The 25875-nt window shown below is 40.6% G+C and overlaps 4 protein-coding genes and 2 long non-coding RNA genes across 8 annotated transcripts; 4 read left to right on the forward strand and 2 right to left on the reverse strand.

Moving 5' to 3' along the window:
• Positions 1 to 65: 65 nt before the first annotated feature.
• LOC116922080 lies at positions 66 to 2386 on the reverse strand. The gene is made up of 3 exons (XR_006645053.1): positions 1748 to 2386; positions 1608 to 1691; positions 66 to 1525 (listed from the first exon to the last, which is right to left on the reverse strand). It is a non-coding gene; the product is annotated as an uncharacterized LOC116922080 (long non-coding RNA).
• Positions 2023 to 2801, forward strand: LOC123471102. Its single transcript, XR_006645052.1, has 4 exons — positions 2023 to 2153; positions 2221 to 2310; positions 2393 to 2577; positions 2639 to 2801. It is a non-coding gene; the product is annotated as an uncharacterized LOC123471102 (long non-coding RNA).
• Positions 2802 to 5886: 3085 nt separating this feature from the next.
• LOC116922045 (4'-phosphopantetheine phosphatase) lies at positions 5887 to 19928 on the reverse strand. The gene is made up of 18 exons (XM_032928445.2): positions 19420 to 19928; positions 19105 to 19193; positions 18824 to 19032; positions 18580 to 18763; positions 18429 to 18521; positions 14658 to 14717; positions 14487 to 14592; positions 14310 to 14401; positions 13992 to 14154; positions 13623 to 13842; positions 13393 to 13545; positions 13191 to 13278; positions 12769 to 12973; positions 12526 to 12680; positions 6563 to 6732; positions 6168 to 6291; positions 6011 to 6100; positions 5887 to 5922 (listed from the first exon to the last, which is right to left on the reverse strand). Exons 1-18 carry the CDS (start codon positions 19523 to 19525, stop codon positions 5914 to 5916), a joined length of 2316 nt encoding a protein of 771 aa, XP_032784336.2. The 5' UTR covers positions 19526 to 19928; the 3' UTR covers positions 5887 to 5913.
• On the forward strand, positions 8592 to 13141 carry LOC116922056. Of its 2 annotated transcripts, XM_045172008.1 has the most exons (9): positions 8592 to 8709; positions 9984 to 10188; positions 10312 to 10476; positions 10574 to 10639; positions 10712 to 10743; positions 10816 to 10929; positions 11021 to 11153; positions 11233 to 11344; positions 11949 to 13141. In XM_045172008.1, exons 2-9 carry the CDS (start codon positions 10074 to 10076, stop codon positions 12394 to 12396), a joined length of 1185 nt encoding a protein of 394 aa, XP_045027943.1. In that variant the 5' UTR covers positions 8592 to 8709; positions 9984 to 10073; the 3' UTR covers positions 12397 to 13141. The 2 variants fall into 2 exon arrangements, with proteins under 2 accessions (XP_045027943.1, XP_045027942.1); XM_045172007.1 differs by having other exon boundaries at positions 9984 to 10476.
• Positions 16853 to 18418, forward strand: LOC116922064. Its single transcript, XM_032928479.2, has 2 exons — positions 16853 to 17952; positions 18032 to 18418. The coding sequence occupies exons 1-2, from the start codon at positions 17127 to 17129 to the stop codon at positions 18199 to 18201; spliced, it is 996 nt and encodes a 331-aa protein (XP_032784370.2). The 5' UTR covers positions 16853 to 17126; the 3' UTR covers positions 18202 to 18418.
• Positions 19929 to 20325: 397 nt separating the features above from the next.
• On the forward strand, positions 20326 to 25824 carry LOC116922052 (cytosolic purine 5'-nucleotidase). 2 transcript variants are annotated; one of them, XM_032928462.2, is made up of 12 exons: positions 20326 to 20605; positions 23083 to 23157; positions 23503 to 23620; positions 23692 to 23787; positions 23854 to 24006; positions 24074 to 24335; positions 24441 to 24621; positions 24676 to 24730; positions 24792 to 24959; positions 25039 to 25292; positions 25360 to 25478; positions 25542 to 25824. In XM_032928462.2, exons 2-12 carry the CDS (start codon positions 23139 to 23141, stop codon positions 25650 to 25652), a joined length of 1536 nt encoding a protein of 511 aa, XP_032784353.2. In that variant the 5' UTR covers positions 20326 to 20605; positions 23083 to 23138; the 3' UTR covers positions 25653 to 25824. The 2 variants fall into 2 exon arrangements, with proteins under 2 accessions (XP_032784353.2, XP_032784352.2); XM_032928461.2 differs by lacking the exon at positions 20326 to 20605 and adding an exon at positions 22115 to 22441.
• Positions 25825 to 25875: the final 51 nt, after the last annotated feature.

Consider the following 25875-nt stretch of genomic DNA (forward strand, 5'->3'; position numbering starts at 1 on the left):
TGTGAAAATCTACAAAAAACGACATCTCTTAGAATTGGATAAAAACCACACGGCATAATCAAAATTAAACGCTGATTTCGATTCAGCGATTGGTTTTCTCGTTAAACCAGCCGTTTTTAAATGAAGGAATGCAAAGGGCTGTTGGCGCACAAAAAAATTCCCTTAAATATTTGATTTTTATACGAAATCGTGAAACGCTGTTTGTTATTGTTTCGATTTTAGCACAGGTTACCAGTAGAAATTAACATACTTTAAATTATAGACTGTGTGTGTATTAATAACCAAAATTTATAAATACCTTTTTTTTTCTTCTTATGAACACAACAAAACACAAACAAACAAAAACGTATCCTTAGAAATACAATTTGTAAATAACACCAAGAACTTTCCCGCGATTCTTTATGTAGTCAGAATACGCACCAGTGCTTCACGATTTCATGTTAAAATTAGATATTCAAGGGAAAAGGGGATTAAATAAATCATTTTTAAAACGCACCCAAACTTCAACGGAATATTCTGAATCTGTTGATGCGAGTAATTTATATAGGTCTTCAAAACTTGTAAAGCGTATCAAATAAATAAAAAATAGAAGAGTTAAAGAAACGATTGTCTTATTGTCCCTCCACCCACAATTCCACCACTATTTTACATAAAACACAATACATGTATAATTAAAAATATAAATACATACATACACATACAACAAACTAGTTAACCCGTTGGCTACCAGGCCATGCAACCCGTAGGTTGCTTTAACTACAGTAGCTATGTCTCGCGTCAGAAGGATCGCCGACGAAGGGGGACTTGTCCGAAGAGAAGTCCGGGCTGACACGGCTATAGAAACCTTTACAGGGAATGCACACCCTCAGGAAACCATCACCGCATCGAACAAAGAGAATTCCCTACTGGTGCATTGCCTAACCGCCTTCCGGCGGAGCACTGCCCTACCCCATGGCCATGATGGGGCAGAGCAGTGCGCTCGGTCCCTACAGCTAAAAAAAATGGGAGCAAACGGGGTGGCAGCCAACGGGTTAACTATACAATATACAAAACACATTACACAATACAACAATACAAAACAAAACAAAACAATACCCGAGAAGTTCCACGGTGAGGTCACGCTCGATCGCCATGAGTTGTTTTTTCTGGATTTGATTGTTCCATCGTTAAGGACGGAGATACGGCGAAGGCAAAGAGGTGATGAGATGATGGTGAAGGCGAAGGCGGCGATAAGACGATGGCGAAGGCGAGGGCGGCGATGAGACGATGGCGAAGGCGAGGGCGGCGATGAGACGATGGCGAAGGCGAGGGCGGCGATGAGACGATGGCGAAGGCGAGGGCGGCGATGAGACGATGGCGAAGGCGAGGACGGAGATAAGACGATGGTGAAGACAAAGACGGCGATGAGACGATGGGGAAACTGGCAACGAAACGGAAACGATGCGAAGACCTGGCGAAGCGATGATTAACCGAAGACTGGGCACAGACGAAGATGGAAAAGCGTAGGGATCAAGAATTTAAAATACTGAAAAAGAGATGAAACATTATTAGATGGGCATTGAATACTGCTGATGTAATAAGAACAAAGAAATGGCAATTCAACTTACATATTAAGTCTATGGATGGTAAAGACAGGAAAAAGTGTAGGAACGGCAATTTCACAGCAATACATAGATGAACATTTTCCTATCCTACAATATGTCATTACTATCACAGCAAAGTGATACTGGACAACTAAGTAACTCACATAACCAAACTTGGGTGATGTAATTAACCAATGGCTGGCTAACTGGAGATGAGCCAAATTGGATGCTGAAATGATGATGACACTTTGCAGGTGTCAAATGGATGTATCACAAAACTGTAACAGTTAGCTGAGTTTACAAATAGGGCATGCACTCTTTTGGGCGAGTTACCAAAAGGACTCCAGGGTAAACGACTTTTGGTTGCAGGTTTCCGACACTTGGACATCTGGCACACGACGCCAGGACATCTGCCCATCGACTTCAGGACTAGTAGTTCCCGACATTTGGACACAACAACAAAATGTTGCTGAACCCAATTATCAGAATACTCGACCAGTACTCAAGGACGAAAAGACTTCCAGTTAAACGACGAGTGGACTCCCAGGCAATCGACGTTCGAACTCCCGGGTAATAGACGTTTGGAATGTTTTTGTTTTTGTTTTATTTTTTTTTTCGAGTGTTCTTTACAACATAGGAACTCCTCATCCAGCGACAAAAGGACTCCCAATCCAGTGACGCACGGATTTGCTTATTTGTTGCAGCTGAAGGATCGTTAAGAACATAGGTATTTTTAATTGACTATGATTATTGTATAGATATTTGTGCTTACATTTATCGGCTGAATAACTTATTTATTTTTATTATAGAAGAAAAGTTTAATTACAATTATGTAAATATTGTACTCTGAAATGGAACGAACATGGGTAACCATGTTTGTTCCAGTCAGACTTCTTTCCCTTCTTGTATTCTACACCGAAGTGTACTATACACGTGAGTGGCGATATGCACGTAATACTACAGTTCACCGCAAAGCCAAAGCAGAATGTCACAGGTGAGAAGAGGTTATCTTTTATGAATAAGATTAAGCATAATCCTAAAATTCATTTACGCAGACCTACAAAAGCCAAAATGAAAGAAGTTTTCTGCAACCAAAATCCACTTGTACCCACCGTTGCAGGTCCACAGCAGCACAGGCAGTCAGACACACTGTACACAAACAGTTTGTAGTTCAAATTTTAATGTATTAAACAACATAAATACAAAATTCTTCGTTCACGGTTGGACAATTTTTCTGAGTAGATTCACATATGGCAATCACGATCAAACGTAAATTTAAACAGTGCTTGGTTACACTTCGGCAGGACATAAGGAAAAAAATAATAACTTAAAAAATAACACAAGGCTTAAAAAATAACACAGGCAAGGAAGCCCCTTAAACAACTGCTTGCCGTCCACGAACTCCAGGCCTTCGCTGGCCAGACATTCTTGCAATTTCACAAAATTCTGGACTAATTCGTAAACAACACTTTGGTTTTCGTTAAAGGACATGTCCAAAAAGTAAATAAAACAATGACACAATTATTGCAAGTGGCTCTAAACTCACGTAATTGTATTCAATTTTTTTACATTACAGTAATAAGAGAATCTATAATCTAGCCGATAAATCCAAGCTATACATATAAGATAAATATAAAAAATTCAAACAATTATTTAAAATTTTTTTTTTTTTTTTTTTTTTTTTTTATTTTTTCCAAAACAAAAAAAAAATGATAAATTAAAAACATAAAATTTTAAAAAATTAAAAAAAATATATACATCAAACCTTCCCTAACTTACCATTCGTTTTTTTTTTTTTTTTTTTTTATAATATATTTTATACACCATTACAATAAGTCAATAACAACATAACATATAAGATAAATATAAGCTAGACAATAATTACAATGAAATATGAAGACCAATCGAATTTAAAATACTTACCGAAAGAAAAAGAGTCCAAACGTCATTTTTAAAAAATCGTCGCTAGGCCGGGAGTTCACTTGTCGTAATCTCGTAAAGGACTTGCTGGGTTCAGCAACATTTCATTGTCGCGCCCAAACATCGGGAACCAGTAGTCCTAACGTCGCTAGACAGATGTCCTCCTGTCGCGAACCGGTCGTCCAAGTGTCGAGTGCCAGAAGTCCAAGTGTCGGAAAACCTGGAGTCCTTTGGGCAACTAGCCCAAAAGTCTCTATCCCACAATGCCACAAATAGTACTCAAAGCCATTGGAGGTATTCCAGTCTACAGAATATGTGGCATTGATCTTCCTCCAACTCTGTTACACAAAACACAATCAGTTGAAAAACTTTCCATTCCAATACACAGCAATGGATATACTGAAAACTAATAACATACCATTAGATTTTAGCTAAATAATCCTTCAAAAACAGAATAGGGAGTTAGGGACCATAATCCACACACACACACTATTCATTCCTCAGATCGTGAAGCAAAAATAGATCACAATGGTAAAAGTTCAAAATTTGTCCGCCAGATGTCTTAGTCCACGACACCATCTAGCGACAAGCCAGTTTTCATCGAATTCCAATTTATCTGAACATAGAAAACAAAGCTGGTGCGGTATCAGCATCTTATTTTTGTTTATTTAAAAACGGCTGGTTTGACGAGAAAACCAACAACTTAAGCGAAATCAGTGTTCAGTTATGATAATTCCACGTGATTTTTGTTTTCTAAGACTATCGGGAATTCGCGAACACTGGGAGCCGTTGGGTAATATTTACCTTTCAAGCCTTCTCTTTGTAGGCTTTTGGAAAGAATCATGGTTGTACAACTTATGAGTTACAACTTGTAACTGGGCTCGATTTCGTATTTGTGTATCAATCCCGAAGCTTATCCTAGCTCGCAAATGTGTTAATCAACTAAAAGGATTAAAAATTCTAATTGTTGTGATGTAAGGGTTGTCGCCAAAAATGATAGAGATAGTATGAAAATTGGTAAAACTTACGTTCTTTTGATAAATTTAGTTTTACAACACTGTTCTTTAACCATTACGTATTTCGTTTTTATAGCTCTATTTTCGTTTTTTCTGATTTTGGTATTCACTGGTAAACAAGCAGGGTCAGCTTAGAGCAGGAAATGAGAGGGTTCGCAAAAAGTCCGCAACGAACGCCACGAGTTATGTGGCCCATATCTGCACTCTACTTTGTTTTTCTGTTTTTAAAATTGTCGTAAAAAACTATATGTTTAAACTTCGATGCAAAAATTGACTCGATATTGGCAATTTCCATCAAATTCTGAATCGAAATTACATATTTTTAACTATATCTAGAATTTTAACAAAAATGAAAAAGAGAGAAGGCCAGAAGTCTTTTCCATTTTTCTCAAAATCTGCAAAAAACGACATCCCTCGGAATCAAATGGAAATTCCACATTGTACTCAAAATTGAACGCCGATTTCCGAAAATACTAGCAGTTTTCTTGTAAGACCAACCATTTTTGAAATAATTGGAACAAAATTATTGTTAGCGAAACAACTTTTTGTACAAAAATTGGGCAAAAAATTTGACTTGGAATTCGATGAAACCTTCCCTGCTATTACCAAAATTAGTACTGGCGTGAACACTAGAGAAATTTACCATAATTTCAATGAAAACACGTCAGGTACCAGCGTGATGGAAGGTACAAAATACCGTATCCTACTGTTGCGACGGCTAAATCCAGGTTGCGCCAGAAATTGTACACGCCATCTTTTTCCGGAAAAGCATACCTACGAGGTAAGTGACCATGTAGACTAACAGAAGCCCTATCCGGAAATTTGCAAAAATCAACGCATTGTATAGCCCCCGAGCTGATGATGACCCAAAATAAGGAAGGAAACCGGAAGGCTAAATGGGCTTTCCGTAGTACTGTTGTTCTGTTTCTCCTCCATCGCTCCAGGGATCAAAGGCCAAACACCAAGCGGAAAAGAATGCAGGTGACTCGTCACGATTTTTTTCTAAAATGAACTTTAAATTTGGTACGAAGGTATAATGCACGCTAGGTTTGGAAGCATGCCGTTATCATCCGGAGGGGAGGTTCCGATCTCGTTTCATTGAGGGAGTAGGTTCGGCCTCCTTTTTTTTTCCTTTTTTCTTTTGAAGAACGGAATGTATCTCGTGGTTTTCCGATTCTTGTTCTGCTCTGTTTCCGTGGGCGAAATCCAACTGTGTGTCGGTTTAGAGTTTTTTGTTGTTTCTTTCCTCAATTTCGTGTATCTGTTCTGATATGGCCCTAGTATGTCAAAGAGACACGAGCAAATCGTCTACCGAACGGAACACGCACATACTCACGAGTTGAAAAACAACAGACAAATTCCGCTTCTTTGTCGTTGGGCAATGTTTTATTGTTTTAGAGTACCTACACATCACAGAGGATCCATTTCGAGCAGAATTTTATTGTTAAAACCGTGAATTTTACGTTGGTTCGTGAGCTTTGATCATAATACCATTTTCCTCTCAAATTGGAACACAACGGGGAAGGTATCTTCTTCCTCGCCAAAACGCCTTGCCAGCCAGCGGTTTTTGATCACTGCCACCTATAAAAAAAAAAATAAATCATGAGCTTACCCGCAAATGTTGAAAACCGGAATTTAGAAATCCAACCTTGAGGACATCGCATTTGAATTTGGCATGCAGGTTGGTGTGAATTACACGACCCATGCCTTCAATAACGACTAGATCCACTTGATTGACTATCATGGCATCAGCCAGCGATCGGGTGATTCTCCTGTTTAAAAAAATAATAATAAATAAATAAAAAATAAATAATAATAATAATAAAATAAAAATTGCATAATCAAACGCCTCTTATATCGAGTGAAAGCCATGATATGTTTTACAGCTAACGTAAAGCAAAAAAAAAACAAAAACCAAAAAAAAAAACAGATGAAAAGAAATCTATCGGAGCCGGTCAAGGCTTTTACATAAGGGCATGGAAGTGTGATACCTTTATTGCTTTATTTCTATTGCTATATTGTTTAACATGTAACCGTTATTACCCGAGATCGAGGCACGGACTGGCTTGGCCGGAATCCATCACCCACAGGCGACCCTCCTCCATTGCGCAAGCCAGGTCTTTGCTGATCAACGCTGCTTGTTCTAGCAGAAGCACCAGTTCGCTGTACGTAACGTCGTTGAGTGCCGGTTTCGAATTGGCGCATAGAATCACCTGAATCGTGACATTAACAGTATAATTTTAATTAAAAAAAAAAATTAAACAGGAAAAAAAAAAAATGTGTTTCTTTCAGAGATTAAAGAAGGAAGAAGAATTGCAAAGCGTCTTTTCTTTGATGACGCAGCACAAGCCACCCAAAATGAAAGTGGGCCAAAAACATCACCGTCAGCGTGAGAACGGGGCGGATCACGCCGCCATATAAATACATTTCTGTAGGCTGTGGATGGACTGCCTCTATTTTGGTTTTCTTTCTTTCTTTTATTGGTTTAACGTCTTTAAAAAAAAAATTCGCCGAAAACAAGTGAGCCCACTGGAAATGAAAGAGATGAAATGTAGGGTCCTGCTAGCCTATTGTTTGATTTCCGCAAACCGAGACGGAAGCTATTTAAATCGGGTCGAACATTGGCACCATCTTAAAATTCTGATGAAACACCAAAACCGGTTCAACGGTACCCTTTTTAAAATGATTCCTCTTTCTGGACCACCAGTCAAACTTCTCCTACCTCAAATAACGGCCCGTACATACGAACGCTGCATTCAACAGAGCCGGTCAATTAGGTGCAACCTTGAGTAAGCCATAAAGGGGAGAGCAGATTTCTCGCCAATGCATACGTAATTTTTTGTTTCTCTCTTTACAACACTGAGTGATGGACCATTGGGTTTTACAACGCGTTGCGGTCGCAAGTTCAACGAAATGAAAAGTGAACATTCTTCTTATGACAGCGTTACTCATGTTCGCAAAGAAACGATTTCTTTACGATCAAACAACCAATAGAAGCGAAGATACACACCTTTTTTTTTTTTTTGACTTCGAAACAAGTGAAGCAAGTGGCCGCAATTGTGCGGTTGTATCTAAAGCAGATATTTTCGTAGTCTGTATATAAGGTGTATATAAGAGCCACTCCTTGGTCTTCAAGTCGTCCAGTCGGGAGCAGCTGGCTCTGTGGTTTTCCTCGAGCCTACATATTTTATTTGGGTAGTCGCAACCCCTTTAAGGAATGGGATGGTACCAAGAGTCTCTTTCTCTCATTCGTACCTTCCAGTGTCCAACTTTCCCTTTCTTTTCAAGCATGCAGCAAGGCTGCTCGTTTCCCCTTAGTAGTTAAACTCATACACGAACGATCAGTCTCGTCGGTGAGATGCTGCTCTTGTGACTCTCGGAAGTACATCGGATTGCCTGTTCAATTTTCCCGAAAGTGTAACGTACATTGTGTCATTTCCTACGGGACGCCGCCTTGTTCCACCGTCTTGCAATCAAAAGGAGGGGCCTCAACACGACAAAAGGTGGGAACATTAAGAGAAGAACAGGAGAATTAAGGGTTTTTTTCTTTTTTTTTTACAACAGTGCGACTTGTTTAAATTTGGCGGTCTGGGTCGCTCGGTGCGCCAGTCACGTTCCAGGTAGGGCCCTGGCCGTTTAGGTTCCTCCGTTAACACATTGTACACAAGTGATTCGTTACGAGTCCCATTTTTTTTTTTTTGTATTTATTTATTTTTCTTTTTTTCTTTTCACGTTCGTATCTACTTCCTATCCCGCTGACAAAATCGTTCGTCGTGGCCTTATTGGCATTCCGGGTACGACTATCGTTACCGCCCTCCTTTTCCGTTACTATCAAGAGGAAGCAGTGTGATATCCCGTAAAAAAGTTTTCGACAAAATTGCGCGATATGCTGTTCGCCAGGTAATAACGGTGATAACTAGAATAGAAAGAAAAAAAAACCAAGCGAAGATCCCGTTTTTTTTGTGTTTGAATCGCCCACAAAAAACAAAACATTTAACTTAACAACGATGTTGCAATGTTTGGTATCAAGTTTTTCACTGAAAAATCCGTTTTCGTGGACATCGAATCGAAGGTGAAGCCGCTCGATTATGGAATGGTTGCGATGAGCTCCTCGTGGGTGATGAACCTCACCAGATGGCTGGTCATTTCGTCTGTTTTGACTGCAACTCGCGCCGCGTTTTCTCCCGAAGGTAAGTGAAATTTATGCATTCGCCTCATATTTCGCTGGGCCTTACGATCAATCTTTGAAGCGACTATATTATCAGAACGCTGTGAAGCGCACACACTAAAAAAAAAAAAAATATTCCGCTTTCCCATCCAGTTACTTTATAAATAATCCCATAGTTGAAGAAAAAGCGAAGGGGCTGCCCACTTCTCGGCTGGACGAAAACAGTAGGAGAAAAGACTTTTTTTTTCTTTCTTTTCCCTCTTCCCACCTCCCCCCTTTTTTTTCGTTCATCATTGAAAGAAACGACAGAGAAAGTTTCGCGAAGAACAGGCAACTCCCCGTGGTGCAGTTGAAAAGTAAAACGTCGCCAATATTTTTCTATGGTCCTTTTTCGTTTTACCAAGAAACCCAACCAACCTTCCTGTATAGGGACTGGACGTCCCTCGTAGGTTGATTTCCCTAGCAGCGCTTCAATTCCGTACCTTTTACTTTGTGCAAACAAAAAAAAAAAAGGGACGACAGGGACTCTCTTCAATCCGAGTGCTAAATTTAATATTGTCGATCACGAAGAGTAGGAAAAGCGCATCTGGTTTAAAGGCTTTGAAAATGGGCTTCTTTGGAAATTGTTTTTGTCCGTTTCTGGTAAGGCCCATAAGGCATGGAAAACACTGTCGATTGAGGTCACTTTCCTTTTCACCGGTGACTTCGCAAGTCTGTAAAAAAAAAAAAAAAAAGAGGTTTTGCAGACAAGAGCCTGTCCTTCCAGATGGTGGTTTCTTTGAAAAAAAAAAGATAAATAGCTCAATAAACCGCGATTCAAATTTCAGGTTTTCTAGTAGTTCGAACAATGGCGAATCGTTTCGATCTTTTTGGCGAAAAAAAATAAATAAAGAAATTAGTCGATAATATTTGGAGATTTTTTTTTTTTCTTCTTTCCTTTGCTTTTTAATAGGAGAGAATGTGGGAAAGACACCCAGGAAGTTAATGGAATGGCAAATTGGAATTGGGATGTGCTTTCTATCTGTGTAATGGACTTGGCGTGATCGTTTAACAGAACGTAAAATGGTGCATCAATCGAAAAAGAGAGTAGGCGTAAGGCGAAAAGAAAACAAACAAGCCAGTGAATTTCACTGCACCACAATCCAATAGCGTTGATGCCAACGAAACGCTTTCTAACAAGTTCCTTTTTTTCCCCTTCGTGATCTACAGTATACTAAACACAATTTTATCTATTTTTTTTTTCTTTTACGGGGGTTTTCCTTGTCGACTGCTCCGTTTAATGCAACCCATTTAAAGTGGTGGAGATGATCCAATCATGGGCGCCACTCGTGTGGCTACACAGTGGCGAACAGTTCATGCCCAGCAGCGTCGAATTCTTCTTGGAACATGTCACGCTACAGAATCGCAAAGGTCGAGTCCTCGACCAACAAGCCCACTCTCAACAAACTGCCGGGCGGGCCGTCTTCGACCGTCCTTCACCTTCAATCCCGTCAAAAGCTCAGTAAAGCCACACATGTCATAATCAACGTCTTAATTAAAGAGGCGGCAGAGAGAATGAACGGAAACAAAAACCAAAAAAAAGAATTCCATCTCATATCTAAGTCGTTTTGCATGTTCTTTACAGCGTGTCCGTCTTGTTTGGGACCGACATTCTTTCACGGAAACAATGTCAACAATGGTGGTGTGCCAGTTTACGCTATCGTCCGCGAGTATCAGGATGCCTGGAAAACCATCGACGTCGTCTACCACACTTTCTATCCCTACAATCGCGGCAAACAAGTGTGCATCGGTAATTGAAACTAATCCATTCAAATTTGTTTTGTTTGTTTGTTTGTTTGTTTGTTTTTCATCAAAAAGAAAACAAATCACTCTTTCGGGTTTATCAGGAATTTCTACCGGAAAGGAAAAGGAAAAGTGTTTGGGCAATGTCGAGAGTTTCGGCCATCACGTCGGTATGTAAACAATAGTGTAGTCAACATCAAAAGACAGTCGAGTCCTTTGATAACGTTCTCCGTTTTTCGCAGGAGACTGGGAGCACGTAACTCTGCGATTCCAGGTGAGTTGAAAAACAGTTCCAACAATCAAAGTGTTACTGTCTAACTGTTGCTTATTTCCGAAAAACACGTAGAATGGAAAGCCGCACATCATTTACCTGTCCGTCCACAATTTCGGAGCTTATTACGTATGGAATGAAAGCGCCGGTTTTTTTCAATTGCACAAAGGCGAATCGCCCAAAGAAAAGGTAATCCCTCTCAATGAAAATCAAATTACGACAGCCGTCAACACGATTTTTGTTGTTCCTATTTCAAAAAAAAAATAATAATAATTGATAGGCAGCACGTCGCGGTCGACGGCGTAAGTTTGCACGCGACTTACAGGTGACTTTCCCGACCGTTTTGCACGTCTCAGGCAAACATCCGGTACTTTATAGTGCTAATGGATCTCATGGCATTTGGGCAGGCCCAGGTGAACTCTCCCTCAAATTATCAGAAATTCAATTTTTCCTTCCAAAATTCAAACATCAATTTCAAAAACTGCTGTACAGGTAAACATACATATTCGACCTTCCCGCTATTGGAAGATTTTACTGACCAAGGTGTTGCCTGGAACACCTGGGAGAATTTGGTGGTTATTCCCTGGAACGATACTCCCTACCCGTAAGGCATTTTTTGTTTCGTTTTTTTTTCCCCTACCGCTTTTGAAAGACCTATTTGTTTGTGTCGGTACGGTACGAGTGAAACCCCGAAAGAATCACAAGTGAAACGAAAACAACTTTTTTGTGTGTGTGTTTGTGCCCCCTGGAACGATGGAAAGCAAAAGTATTATTTGGGTTTTTCTTTTTCTTTGAAGACTTGGGCGAGAGAGGGAAAGGGAAAGGAGATGTAAAGTGTCTCTTTCTTCCCTTCATGCATGATTGAAGAGGAAGAAGGAGCGCACGCGTTGAAAGGGAACGTGAAAGTCTTTCCTTGTCCGCAGGCTAATCGACCATTAGAAAGAACCTTTTCTCTCTTTCTCTCATTTTTAATTTTTTTTTCTTCACTCTCTTCTTGTCAAACTGCATTAATGGACACGCAGGGTCGCCCCCATCGTTTTCCGAAATGTGCTTAGTCATGGAGAAACTAAAACCCCCAAAAATTAAATAATAATTTCTAATGCTTCCAGTCAAGCAACAGCCGTACATCACGACCAGCATTTCAGTCTAACCTGAACAACAACAACATCAACAACAACAAAAAAATTAATAATTTTTTTTTTCCCCAGATATGCCGGACCACTGGAATGGCTCAATTTCCGCGGAGGATGGGGCAATGCCAAAAACGGATGCGATTTGGAGCGTCTTAGCGGTGAATGTCGGCTTAATCATGGGCCAATCTTTCCGGGAGGGCCAGATGATATGCCGCCACCGCGGATCCAGCGCTCTCGACAAGCAGCGCCTACCGTAGCGCCAATACTTCAACTGCCGCCGCCGCACTACCTTGCCTACACGCCCACCATTCCGCAATATTCGCAACATCCAGTGCCAGCGGGCCGGACTTCCAGCTTACTTAACTATCGCTATAAAAGGCGGGATCCTGCAACGGGATCAACTCCGACAAAAGCCAACATGAAAGAAGAGCCAAATGGGGAGTCCGGCACCGATGCCAAAGCCAAGTTAACTAATCGCCTAGTCACGTTTGTTCCGGAAGATTCCTCAACGATGTCGCCATGACAAACTTATTATTGAATCCGGATAAGAAGAAGAAGAGAAAAAAAAAAAAAAATGGGCGAAAAGGAAACGAACGCGGATGATTGATAGAAAGGAAGAATTAAAAATAGGAGCATTTTTTGTTTGTCCTACCTTAGTTCCGCGATTCAGCAATTCTCGGGCAAATGGTAAAACACCGAGGATGACATCCATGCCGCTATTATCGACAAAAATAGCTGCACAACGATGAGGTCCCTCCTCAAGCCGGACGAGCCAATCTTCGACATGGTCGACAAACCAGGGTCGCTCTTTTTTTAATTTTTTTTATGACAATTCAAAGATGAAAACGAAATAATGATGAATCGAGTTTGAATGAATTTTTTGTTCGAACAATACTTTGCAAGTGAGCCAACGCTTGCTGGAATCCGAAACCAGGAATCTGCATCAAGGCGGCCGCTTCTTTGGCTCCCCAGTCGAAGACATTGCCGGCCAATAGGTTGGTGGCAGCAGTTTCGTGCTTCTGGCGCCATGGCAGGGCATCCAGCTCAGCCAGGTGGTCAGAAAGAAGCAACAATGCCGCTTCGTTCTCCATTTGTTTTTGCTGTCGTTTCATATAGGTTGTTTTTTTTATGCGTTCATGTGCGTATGTATGTGTAAGTGTGTGTGTGTGAGCATGTATTGTGCGTGGATGTGTATGTATGGGTGCGTGTACGGATGACGCGGAAAATGCAAATCAGTATTTACAATAAATAAACAATTTCAGTAGTTACACTGCTTTTTAAAAGGAGTTTTTTTTTGTGCGTGTGTGTGGTAATCACCTGGAGATAAGGATCCGGAAAATCCACCTCGTTCAGGCAATGTTCACGAGTGTCCAGCAAACTTCTCACCGTTAAATTTCCAAATGCGCTAGAGAGTAAAGAAACAATAAAATCACTCATTAAATTTGGTTTAAAACTGGAATGACCTGATTATTTTTATTTAATTATTTTTTTTATTTTTAGAGATCGTTCTGGCAATTACCAAGGATGTTGTTTCAGATACTGCAATCTGCTAATGTACTTTTCCTTGAATTTTTGAGCACGAGCAGGTGCGTTGGCCGAAAGAGGCTGGCTCTTAATGGCTTGGGACACAAATTTGTCCAAAGACTCTTCAAAACAATCAAGCCAGTATTTTCTAAAAGAAAAAAAAAATAGGACAATTAGATTAACAGTCAAATGTTGTTGATTAAATCGCACAAATAAAATATATACCTTGCTTCAGCGTCTTCAGTAAGGTCCACCATATCGGGTACGTATGAGGCCGGTTGATCCAGCAATGGGCAATAAACCAAAACCCCTTGATCGATTCGGTCCATCTCGAGTTGATCGACACTAACAGCTACTGGCAATGAGGGCAATCTGTGACCTGGTAAAGGACTCTGCAGTCCCGAACTACCGGCATAATTCTCCGACCACGAATATTTGTCTGCATCTAATAAATCAAAAAGTAAAGAATCAGGAGCTGTGTCATAAAGTATAAAAATTAAGTAGGTTAAAAAGCAGGCAGGCAACACATCTTGAAATGTGACCGCACGAATGGGTGCTCATGCAAACTGAAACGACTGAACGAGAATGAATTACCACATTCTTCTGCCCCTTTCAGAAAGGCGCCTATAGCACCCAAATAGCCTTCGTGTCGTAGAAAGAGTCCTTGAACTTGGCCTCGACTCCAGTAGTTGATTGCAAAACTGACCGTGTGCATGCTCAGGGGATGGTTACGTAAAAAGTAGCCCCCGAAATATACCTAAGGAAGATGGACGTTTCGCACCGCAAAACCCGACCAGAAAAGTTTTGTTTGAAAATTAGCAAAAACGGGTTTTAACGGATTGACTGATAATAATGTCAGTGGAAAAAAAAAAAAGAGAGATCTGATGGATGGCAAGTGAACGAAATTAATACTTTCTTTAATCCGTGCATCATGGCGTAGAGCGAAGCGATTTGACCTATATCGTTGGATATGGCGAATAACAAACTGCGAGCGATATCGGCTTCTAAAAACACACACAAAACGCGGTCAATAAATGTGAAAATGAATGTAATTCCAAGAAGTTTAATTTCATGGGAGAATTCACACACCTTGAATCGACTCGGGAGCGGCCTGTGCCGCTTTACCGAAACTGGACGCGATCAAATCACCGGGCAGGCCCAGTGAAGTGCAGTCACCACCGTAAATGTCTTTCACCTGGACAAAATTAAATTTTAGAAAATTGGATAACGTTACTATTTTCTTATTATTCCACTTCTTACCAGCATGTCTATTTTGCGATGATCTCCTCTTTCGGCCAGCGCTAGCAACTCGTCGAATCCCTAAAATAACCAATCGATACTTTAAACAACATGTTCAGAAATAAAGCGAAAACACAGAAAATTGCCTTTAAAAATAAACAGAGTTTTAGGTGCGTAGCTGACGCAACCGATTCTTTCTTGACAGCCCACCACCTTGAACGACACTATCTACATGTGGGACCAAACAACCGAAAATGGAAAGAATGCGAGAGAGTGAGGACTAAAAAAAAAAAAAAGCCTAACACGTCACGATATGGGCCTCACTCTCCTAATTGAACCTTGCGCCGAAATCGAATGCCTTTTTCTTGTGGTTTGCCTAGTTCCAGCCTAATTCCAGATCGCTTCAATGACATACCGACCGATGGGAAAATTTTTTAAATGGAGCGCAAACGTACGAGCGTTACTTTACTCCATTCGACTTAAAGAGAAGAAACGATTGGGGTCAATCTTGTTGACGTTTCGTGCACACAAATTTTGAAATTCTCGTGTTAACTTTCGCTTCTCGACCCCGAGCGCTTGGGTATTCAAAAAAAAAAAAATTCCTTTAGGGTCGATTTGTTTACTAAAGAAGTTTTTCTTTGTAAAATACGCATCATTTCTTATCAATGGGGTATTGAACAGACACAAATTTTCTCATAAAAAGACGATAACAAAATGGACGTGCAAGAAAGAATGGAATCTGATTCCACTCAAGGTCGACTGTGTTGGATGCTCTCACTTTTGGTTGGCTGGTTCAGATATTTCGTTTTCCAGCAGTGGCAGTAGCTCACGAACGAGGGGGACCTCATGTTCCCATCGGGGGTATACTCTTTGGCTGCAGTACAACCAACAGGTGCGAGAAAGACCTTGGCACGGCCAGTGGACTCGATTCATATGCGACCCGAAAGCGGTTGTTTCTCTCTTTCTCTTGCACGTATTAGGGACTTTAAATCGGGACAAGGATGAAGCTGATGGCAGAGGGAGAGAAAGAGATATAAATGTATATACCAATACGACATAAATACACAGAGTGGCTTATTTCTTTTTTTGCGCAATATGAACCACATAATACAATTGCTTTTAATGTTTTTTTGTTTTGTTTTTCTTCAAATTTGCTATGGTGAAAAAAAAAAAAAAAACTTGTTTCGGTTCTCTGCTCTCCCGTTAAAAATCTCGTCGACTGATTGAAAACGAACGAGATTTCTTTATACAACTCTTGACAACAGGTTTTCTATCACTGTACCCATTTAGCCTCTTTTCACTGGTGAGCGCGAGAGTTGTCTGGAAATGTAGATATTTTCCAAACTCGGTCAGTCTAATTTGTTTCATCACTGATTATTGTTATCATACGTTATTTCTTTTTTTTTTTGCATGTTTCAGGCGATAAAACAGGCTCTAGGGTCGTAAAGAATCTAGTATTATTTGTTGGGGGGGTTCTAATTGTCTTCTACAGAAAGAGAGAAAAAAAAAATGATCAGAAGACATAATGTTTGCGCAACCATTCCCGCCTTTTCATTTCATCGAACGTACCCACACCCACGGTCAATATTGAAGAAAAAGGTGAGCGAGCCATAGAAAGGGAAGAAGAGCGAGAAAATGTGAAGACAAACAAAAGACAAGAAAGAAAGAAAAAACCCAGTGAAAACGACTATTGTTCACTTTTTCCTTCACGATCAACCTCGATGGCGTTTCCTTTCTTTCCAGAAAATGAGAAAGCGAAAGCGATGAGCTTCCCTCCCCCCTCTCCTCCGTAACCACACAGGCAAGAAGAGTGGCCGCAAAATTTGTGCGGCCATCGCCAATGAGTTGGCACATTAAAAAACCTAGTTTTCTTGAATCCAACCATCATCTCAGGATGTTGCGCATATTACAAATAAAAGCCAATCCAAAAGTTTCAAGAAGACCGACCAAATTTTGGCTACCAAATTCCAAAATAATTAGTTTTTTTTTCCAAGGGAATAATTAAACAGGGATTGTGCGTATGACTGTGTGCTGAGATAGAGCGAGGGGTGCCAAGATAAAGTAGTAGGTAATAGTAGCAGCAAAAATGTATAGAAGCCAAGACCGTTCTGCTGGTCAGATTGAAAAATTCTGACCACTTTCACTTTCGAGGCTTTTTTTTTTTTTCTTTTTCTGACGACTGAGTAACCGTGGACCAACGTTCTTGTTTTGCTGCTTTCAGATTACACTGAGCGTGCGTCGAGTCGAGCTGGACACACGTTTTTTTCCTCCCCTCTGCGTCGCTATACATTCAAGCGAATTAGTCGTTGCATCTCATTCGGTGTTTGTGTTACATTCGCGACTCTCGTCAATGCAATTGCTCAATTTTCAGTGCGTGGAATGACGAAGACTAAATTTGGATTCTTACAGTCGACAAGTGAGGAGCCCAAAAGTGAACTAAAACAAAACAATCAAATCAGATTTTAAACGCAAGGGATCGAAAATGTCAACATGAAGATTGTTTGGCAGTTCAGTTTTTTCGTATTGACTCTTTTCGCCGATTTCGAAGCGAAATCCATCGGATCACGAGATTCGACCCCTTCGTTTCAAGTCGCACCGACAGACGCGGTCAAAAAAGTTGAAAATTACGCGTCGCAAGTTTTGGTTTTCGTCGAACTTTTAAAAGATGGCGAAATCGGTGGTAAAAATAGCGACTGGACACAGCCGCACGTTCTCTTGGTCGTCCATCGGCCTGACGAGCCAGTAGATAATGGAAAGGACATAATAACATCTGATCCCAACATTTTACTGATGCTTGAAAATTTTCAATCGAAAGCCGAGTGGCCGGAATCCAGCACAGCACCTCGACTGGCTCGCGATATGAGCCGAGATGATTCCGATCCAGCGTCTTTAGAGACGGGAACTTCGCGAGGCAATTACTACGATGTGTGGCTGGTGCCGCGTCGCAGCCGGACAGCCGACCCATATCCACCATCAGCATCGTTATTACCTCCTCCGGCACATATTCCGGTGACGACAGCCAATCAATACAACGCGGAATACGGCATGCAAGCGGGCGGCAACAGGGTCTCTGGTAGGAGTATCAGTTCGACTAATGTATCTCCAAATCATTCGTACAGTTCAGACGACGACGCTCCGGATTTCCTTTCGACACTGGTCACCCTTCCCCAAGTGTGGATGCACGACTTGAGTCACATGATAATTCAACCGCTACGCAAGCCGTCCTCCGGTGAACGCGACAGTTTTGAGTATTTCGGGATGGTGGGCAAAGCGCCCTTTATTCAATGTCCTCTTGGCTTTAAGAAAAGCTCTTTAGGTAATTAGCATTCATCTAGCTTTTGAATTTTAGTCTAACGCAAATTGGCATCGCTGATTCTCTCTGTGTATCCCGAAAGGAACGTGTCGTCCCGTATTCCGAAGTCGTAGAAATTATCCCCTGAGCAGCGCTCAAGGGCCGGAATTAGAGACAACGACAATGGCAGCAGCAACAACCACAACGACTATTGTGGCGACAATGGTAACCGAGGAGAATGAGAATTCGACTGCTACCTCTATTAGCCCGTAGTGTTTCATTGATAACGCGTTACACATTTGTTTCTGTTTGCGTGAAAATCATGTACATATTCTTGAATTTTTATGTCACCCCATTTTGATCTATTTGGTTATCGATGTGAGTATATAGCCCATAACCGAGAAATGTCGCCAGGACTTAAACGTGTTTCCGATTGCGATAAAATAAGAAAAAGACTAATAACGAATACATAGGAAACATTTAATTAAAAGCTGGCCTACCTTGGCTTTTGTGAGTAGCTTTCCCAAGCCCCAGAAGGTCCCTCCGCCCGTTGCCGTCCCACCGATTCGTTCATATCGATCTTCTGCTTCTACCTGTTTAAAAGAAAGATAGAACTATTTCAGAGGTAGTAAAATGTGGAGAATAAATCACCTTCATGATGCTGACGCCGGATCCAATATTGACGAGGAGATATGGGAAAATACACGGATCGACGTTCGGAAAACGGTATTCGGGATTGCCGTGGCGTTGATAGATGAAGACTTCGTCGTGGATGTTCTTCAAGAGGAAATTGCAACCTTCAATAAGGCAAGTCATCTCTTCTTCCTTGTCAACCCTGTTGCCTTGAAATCGTGAGCATGTTGCGCAAGAAAAGATTGCTGGGGGCGAGTCTTACGTGAGTCCCAATTTTTCTTGAAGAAGGTCCGCATATTTGTACGCACCGCCACCAGTAACTTTAATTTTTTTCTCTTTCATCACGTCGGCAGAGGCAACTAGATTTTCTTGCAGAAAATCTAGGCAAGTCTCAATGTACTTGGTTTCAAACTTGACAAAGTGAAGACGATCTCCCTGAGACACTTCATACTTTGGATTAACTTCCTGACCCTGACGACCAATAACAAAACTGGTTTTAACAAAATTTTTTTATAAAACCAATATTGAAAATTACCCACATACTTCACTGTCAACAGCCTTCTGGTCTTTGTTGTAGAGAACTTTCCTATAAGGCACTGTTGAATAGTAGGCAATTTTGGTCAACGAACCACCTGTAAGTTCCCAATGATTAACATATAATGAATCAATGCAATTCATGTACAACTATAGGATGGTTTTATGTAAAATTGTAAAAAATAATAGTTCAAACAACGACAGGCCCCCTATTTCATTCTGTACATTATTAAAATATTGTGTGTGCTTTGACAATCGATAAAAGCTTAAATATGCTCCAACATTTATGAAATTATCAATGCCTTTTAAATAAAAACATCATACCAATATCCATTGCGAATCTTTTGGCATTTTTCAGATTCCGGAACACTTCTGTTTCAGGTAGTTCTATGCTCTTTGAATACGTTTTGTCTCCAATAGTGGATGGCATATTAGAATAAAACGACAGGTCCGATCGCGATCTTTTTGTGTCAAGTGTTCAAGCCTTTCACTTAAAGAAAGAACTTAACTGTCTTTGATAAATATGTGTTTCAATATCTTGCACAGAGCAATGGATACACAATGCTTTGCGGGCGATTGGAAAATTAGTGAAGGGACTGGAAGTTCGTGAATCGGTCTGTCATTGGTTCGTGTTTGAGAATAGGTTCAGGCAACTTGCCAACAGAGGGCCAAATCAGCTGATGTTATCTTTCTCAAAGTCAAAATAACTGTAGAGCGTATTTGGGACTGATGGCACTGCCCTTTTTTTTTTCTTATCGACAAACGCGCACGAGCACATTATGGGGCATGTTTGCACTACGTTATGTACTGATGTTTGCTAGACGCAGACTATTCTTGCTTTGAGTGGCTAATTTTTCTTTTGTATGCGTTACTTCGTGTACCAGATCGTTCTTGTCAACATAGCGATAGTCTGCATCAGACAAAAACCAGTGCGGCGCAGTGGCATCCCTTGCACAGCATCTGCATGTACCATTGCGCGATTGCCGCGATAGCCGCTACGAAAATATGGCTAAAAATTCGACGAAACAATAGCTTGATAATAAAACATGCCAAGTAAGTTTTAGCCAGGCCCCATCGGATAACCTGACTCTTTTTTGGAAAGCTAATACAATTTTTTTTTCAAATAAATCACATTATTTCTAAATAATGAGGAGTATCGAATTTCTTTACTCAAACTTTGGCATCCAGTGGCTACAATGACGTTTAACGGATAGCAGACGAAAAAAGAGGAGCCTTAGGCGTTGATCACCCTAACAACAGTCGATCGTTACTTGTTCCTGTGGACTTTCAGTTTTTTTTTTTTTATCAATTCGTATACTGTTCTACAGAGTTGCACTCCCTTTGGGTTAGCAACGAAAGCAAAAATGACTGATAATAAGGAACCTTGTGGCATTGATGACGATTCCCTGCTTGATTCGGCGTTAGTTGACGAGAGGTCAAATTCGTTTCCCGTTGGAAACCTCAATCGTACTGAGACACAAAAGAAATGGTACAGGGAGCCGTTTCACAGGCAAGTGTTTCACAAGTTTTCATTTTGGAAAATCAGTATCACTTTATTTCAATATGTTCTTTGTACATTGACCTATTGTGGATGTGATATGAGATTAATCAAAGGTCATTGATTCATGCTGACATAATGCAGATTGTTTTATTAAAGGCAATGAATAAATAACTGCTCTAGCCTAACTGTTATGTAAAACATGCACAACTAAGTTCCTCAACGTGCATTGAAATATGATCCTGACACGGTATTAGAAGAGGTTGATTGCTTGTATGGTAATTCTCTGATCGTAATAGTTTACGAACCATCGTTTTCCTTTGACAAATCTTTGTTACAACAAGTAGAACGTGTAAATACTGGCTTGTTTCAACGACTCCTTAACTGGTTGAATGATCTTTCGTGCATAACCTTAACAATTGTTATTTCTAATTTATTTATTCGAGTTTTATTATCTAACTAGACCAAGGACTTGTTCTTTTGTCAGCGACTTTCGCCTAGTCGTTTTTCAAACACAGCAGATTTGGGCTCAATTGAATGTAGCACGCAGATACCACGTAAACGGCACATGATGACCGTTTACTAGTATGGAATGGGAGAATGGGTCCCCCGATGTTGAATCCATTGATCCAGCGTCTCTGCATTGGTGCAGTACTAAACTATTAATGAAATCTCTGCATACGTTCACCAATGGTGCACTAAGGGTTAACATCTTGATTTAAAGTAACCAGTGACATCAATTCAATCAGTAGTAATGGGCCGTATTGATTTGGGCAGCAGACATCGATTTTTTGTTTTCTCGGGCTATTCGTTGCAAAATGCTGCAAGTTACGCTTTGGTTGAAGAGAAGGGTGAAAAAAAGGACCACTTGGCAAGTTTCCAGCAGACTCTGCAATGGCGAATCTTAGGCATGAATAGTGAACGTTACTGATTCACTGCGGGAACCGTCAACTGAATTGGGAGCATGCAAAAAAAAAAGGCTATCCAAAGAAGTTTGAAACCGGTGTGTGTCAAGCGATGAGAAAAACGCCAGAAATATACACGCGTCTTGATGTATCCGGAGTCGTCGCCACCTCCGCTTGAAAAGATGAGATACTACTCTTAAAGGCTGCGTGCACCTTTCGTGCCATCACATACTCAGTTACCAGTTCTTGATTGCCACAGTCACATATTAAGAATTGATGAGCTTCACGCTTTGTACGTGTCGCACTTTCGTGAAAATTGCGGCTTGGGAGCTAAACAAAAGTCTATACTCACGCAACCAAAGTTGTTTTTTTTTTTTTCTTTGTATTTTGCCCCGTTGTAGAGACTTTCGATATTACTAATCGTATTAGGTAGGAGAACAAGGTCATCGATGTTTTCCTTCTTTTCCTCATTTCTTCTACCAATTTTGTTTGGTTTTCTTAAAGCTTTTTTTATCGCTCTAGTCCGCCATGTTTGATAGGGCGAAAATAAAGAAAGAGAGGGAATAAAAACAAAGAGAGAAAAAAAGGAGAGAATGAAGAGAGAGAGAGAAAGTTGAACAGCAGGCAGTCGCAATCGAGCCGTCGAGCATCGAGAACGTATGATAGTCACGGTCGCGATCCATCGGCGAGTCTTCAGTCTTCAAAGGTTTGCCAGTCAGTGGCTGACGTCGTGTCACACCAGTCCAGGGAAAGGAAACAATCGCAAAGCTATTCCACCACCTGTGTTCATGGCATCCAGAATTTCAGAACTCCAGTCGCAAGCGATCGCCGAACGGGGTGACCGACGAGATTCGGAGATGGGTGACGATTGGGCGGATACGTTCGTCGATTCTACTCCAAAATTTGACCCAAACACTTACAACAAACGCGAATTAGCGCACAGGTTAGACAATTGAAGACTTCCGTTATGCCCTTGGCCCATTCTTTGTAGCGTGTTCGGACTGGGTTTTTTAGATTTCTAAAAACATTCCGCTGTCGAAAATTGTTGTAACCTTCAATTGCGTTCGCCTTCCGGCTATCGGTCTGAGGATGATGAAAGAATTCTGGTATCCGAAACATTCCGTGCGCTAAATTACAAAGCGTATCCACCCTGATTACTTGTCCGTCATTCACTCGAATATTTATTTCGAAACTAAATACTTTTTATCTTGCTTATCGTCACGGCTCAAGTGAACGTCAACATGCTATAATCGTTAGTGAAGACGGAAAGGGTAGGGGGAAAGACCAATTGATGTTATTGCGTTGCGACTATGCCACAGCAAAACAAGTCGCCAGTTATGCTGATTGTATTTTTAGATTTTAATCGGAACGTGGGATCAGCTACGAATAATCTCTGGAATTTGTATTCGTTATAGGCCAGAACGAGCAAAATGAGAAAAAGGAAAATCTTTATGATACTTTCGGTTACATGACTTTTATTGCGCCCTTCAACAAAACTTGTGGGGCATTTTTTCTAGTGAAATTTAGTTACTTAAAATTTATTGTAGTGGAAATCTATAATGTTTGTTTCATTTGTATCAATAGAGTCTTTGTTCAACCGGAGTCTGCACTTGGAGAAAATCAAATTCTATGGCTTCGACATGGACTACACGCTGGCAGGTAGTATTTTCTTATCCCCGTTTTTATTTTATTCGATGTGGCAAGAGCAGAAATTGTCGATATTGTTTATGTGTCGGAGGCTATACTATACAATAGCGTGCCACTATAATGCGTGCCTACCTGTATTTTGCTTTTGGGCTTGTGGAAAGTGGATGATTAATGATAGGTTTCAAAAAATGGACGCTGAAGGCACGTTGGAGACCTATGCATATCGCCATTAATTTTTGTTGTTGTTTTTGCTTATAAAAATAAGAGAACGTTCTACCATTGGACTGTGCGTGATGTGGGGTCAGGTATCCCAATTTCAAAGTGAATTTAATCGTGTTCTTCCGTCTTGATGGACAGAATACATTTCACCGGCTTACGAGAAAATGGGATTCGATTTATGCCGTGATTACCTCGTCACTATGGGATACCCGCAAGAAATTCAGGAGTTTGAGTACGACCCTTCTTTCGCTTTGAGGTACTAACAACTTGTTCTACATAGCTAAATCGAGTTAGTTTTATTCTATTTATTATCTAAAATTCTGCTAGAGGATTGTGGTTCGATACGTTGTACGGAAACCTCCTTAAGGTGGATGCGTACGGCAATATCTTAGTGTGTTCAAGGGGATTTCAATTCTTAAAACCGTACGTCCCATTAAAGTTTAAAGTTAAATACCCACCATATCTAACTTGTTTGTTTTTCTCTTCAAGGTCGGAAATTTACACGCTGTATCCCAACAAATTCATTCAGCTAGACGAATCACGTGTCTACGTCCTCAATACGCTCTTTAACTTGCCGGAATGCTATCTGCTTGCCTGCTTAATTGATTACTTTATGGGCCAAAGAGAAGCGCACAGTGACGTGTTAGTCGATTATTTTACGCTAATTTTTTTTAGATTTTAATACGTAAAAATTATGATTTTGCAATAGGACATCAACGGGCATCAAGTTGGGTGACTTGTTCATGTCTTACAAGTCCATGTTTCAAGATGTACGCACAGCCGTTGATTACGTCCATCTTAAGGGAGATCTGAAACGTTTAACGGTTGAAAATCTCACGAAATTTGTTCAACGTGATGACCGTTTGCCGACTTTACTTGTACGTCTTAGGGAAAACGGCGCAAAAGTCTTCCTTTTAACCAATTCCGATTACAACTACACCAATAAAATCATGAAGTACATTTTGGAACCGGTAAGAAAATTTGAAAACAAAACAAACAAAACATCGTAATAACATTATTACTGTTACGATGCCATATTGTCCCCATTTGTCAATCGTTTTAATTGATTATTTCAGCTGGAAAAGACGGAAAATAGCCGTGAATGGATGACTTACTTTGATTACATCGTGATCGATGCTAAAAAGCCGCTCTTCTTCGGTGAAGGAACCGTCCTGCGCCAGGTTAATACCACGACAGGTGCCTTAAAAATCGGCACTCATTTGGGTCCTTTGAAGCCGGGCCAAGTGTATTCCGGAGGTATATTACTTTTAACTGATTACTGGGAAAGTTTAATGTCCATTTGATTTGCAGGTTCTTGCGAGGTCTTCACTGATCTAATTGGTGCCAAAGGAAAAGACGTACTTTAGTAAGTGTTGAGTGAATAGGTGAACTGATAAATAAAACGTTCTAATTTTACCTCAACTCAGCTGTGGTGATCACATCTTTGGCGACATTTTGAAGTCAAAGAAAATTCGTGGCTGGCGAACTTTCCTCGTCATTCCCGAGTTGGTCCAGGAGTTGCACGTCTGGACAGACAAATGCCAGCTGTACACTCGCCTTCAAAATCTGGACATCAGTCTCGGAAATCTTTACAAGTATAAAGATGTTATTCTTACCAAAGCCCAACGTGGGTTCAGACTTCTAACTTTTATTTCTTGTTTGTGTGGAAAACAGAAATCTTGACAGCTCTGCCCAAGTCAAACCAGACATTAGTAAAGTCCGCATGGCCATGCGTGAAGTGACGCACGAAATGGATTTGGCTTACGGAATTATGGGCAGTCTCTTCCGTTCAGGATCTCGCCAGACTTTCTTTTCTTCCCAAGTCGTCCGCTATGCGGACATTTATGCTGCAACAGTGCTCAATCTTCTCTATTATCCATTCAGTTACATGTTCCGTGCACCAGCCATGTTGATGCCACACGAATCAAGTAAGAATCCTAACACTGGCGTCAATCGGAAAATTCATAACAAATGTCTTCTTTTCTCCCCAATCAGCTGTGGCTCATGAGCAGCGTTTAGTCGTTGAAAATCCAGAAAAGTACTTCCGCTCCCGCCAGGGCTCACTCACGCCCAGTTCAGTAGTCGATGACATACCTCCTTCGCCTAGGCCAAAGGTAGATTTAAAAATCTTAAATACAATTGACATGATTAATTACACTTAAAATAAAAACGTATAGATGGAAAGAACTACCAGCAATGTGCCCCATGCCAGGGCTGAAACGCCAAGAAAAGTGACGCACAATCACGACGAAGATGATTCTGAAGAAGAAAGCGAGAAATCTTCGTAAAATGTCAAGTCTCGTCTCGAATCCTGAAATTACGTTTTCGAAAAAAGCTTCAGTCAAACGCATTCGATTCTTCCCGTCGAGTAAACTATTTCATTTTTTTTATCTATTTTTTTTTTCCTTTGTAAAATTTAGCTCTTAAGCTACACCTTCAATAGAAGAGCTTGTGTCAGAATTTTTGTCGGAGTGTTTTGATTTCTCTACTTTAGCAATCGATCAGAGGTTT

The sequence above is a fragment of the Daphnia magna genome, linkage group LG4, assembly GCF_020631705.1.
Source record: "Daphnia magna isolate NIES linkage group LG4, ASM2063170v1.1, whole genome shotgun sequence".
Lineage (NCBI taxonomy): Eukaryota > Metazoa > Arthropoda > Branchiopoda > Diplostraca > Daphniidae > Daphnia > Daphnia magna.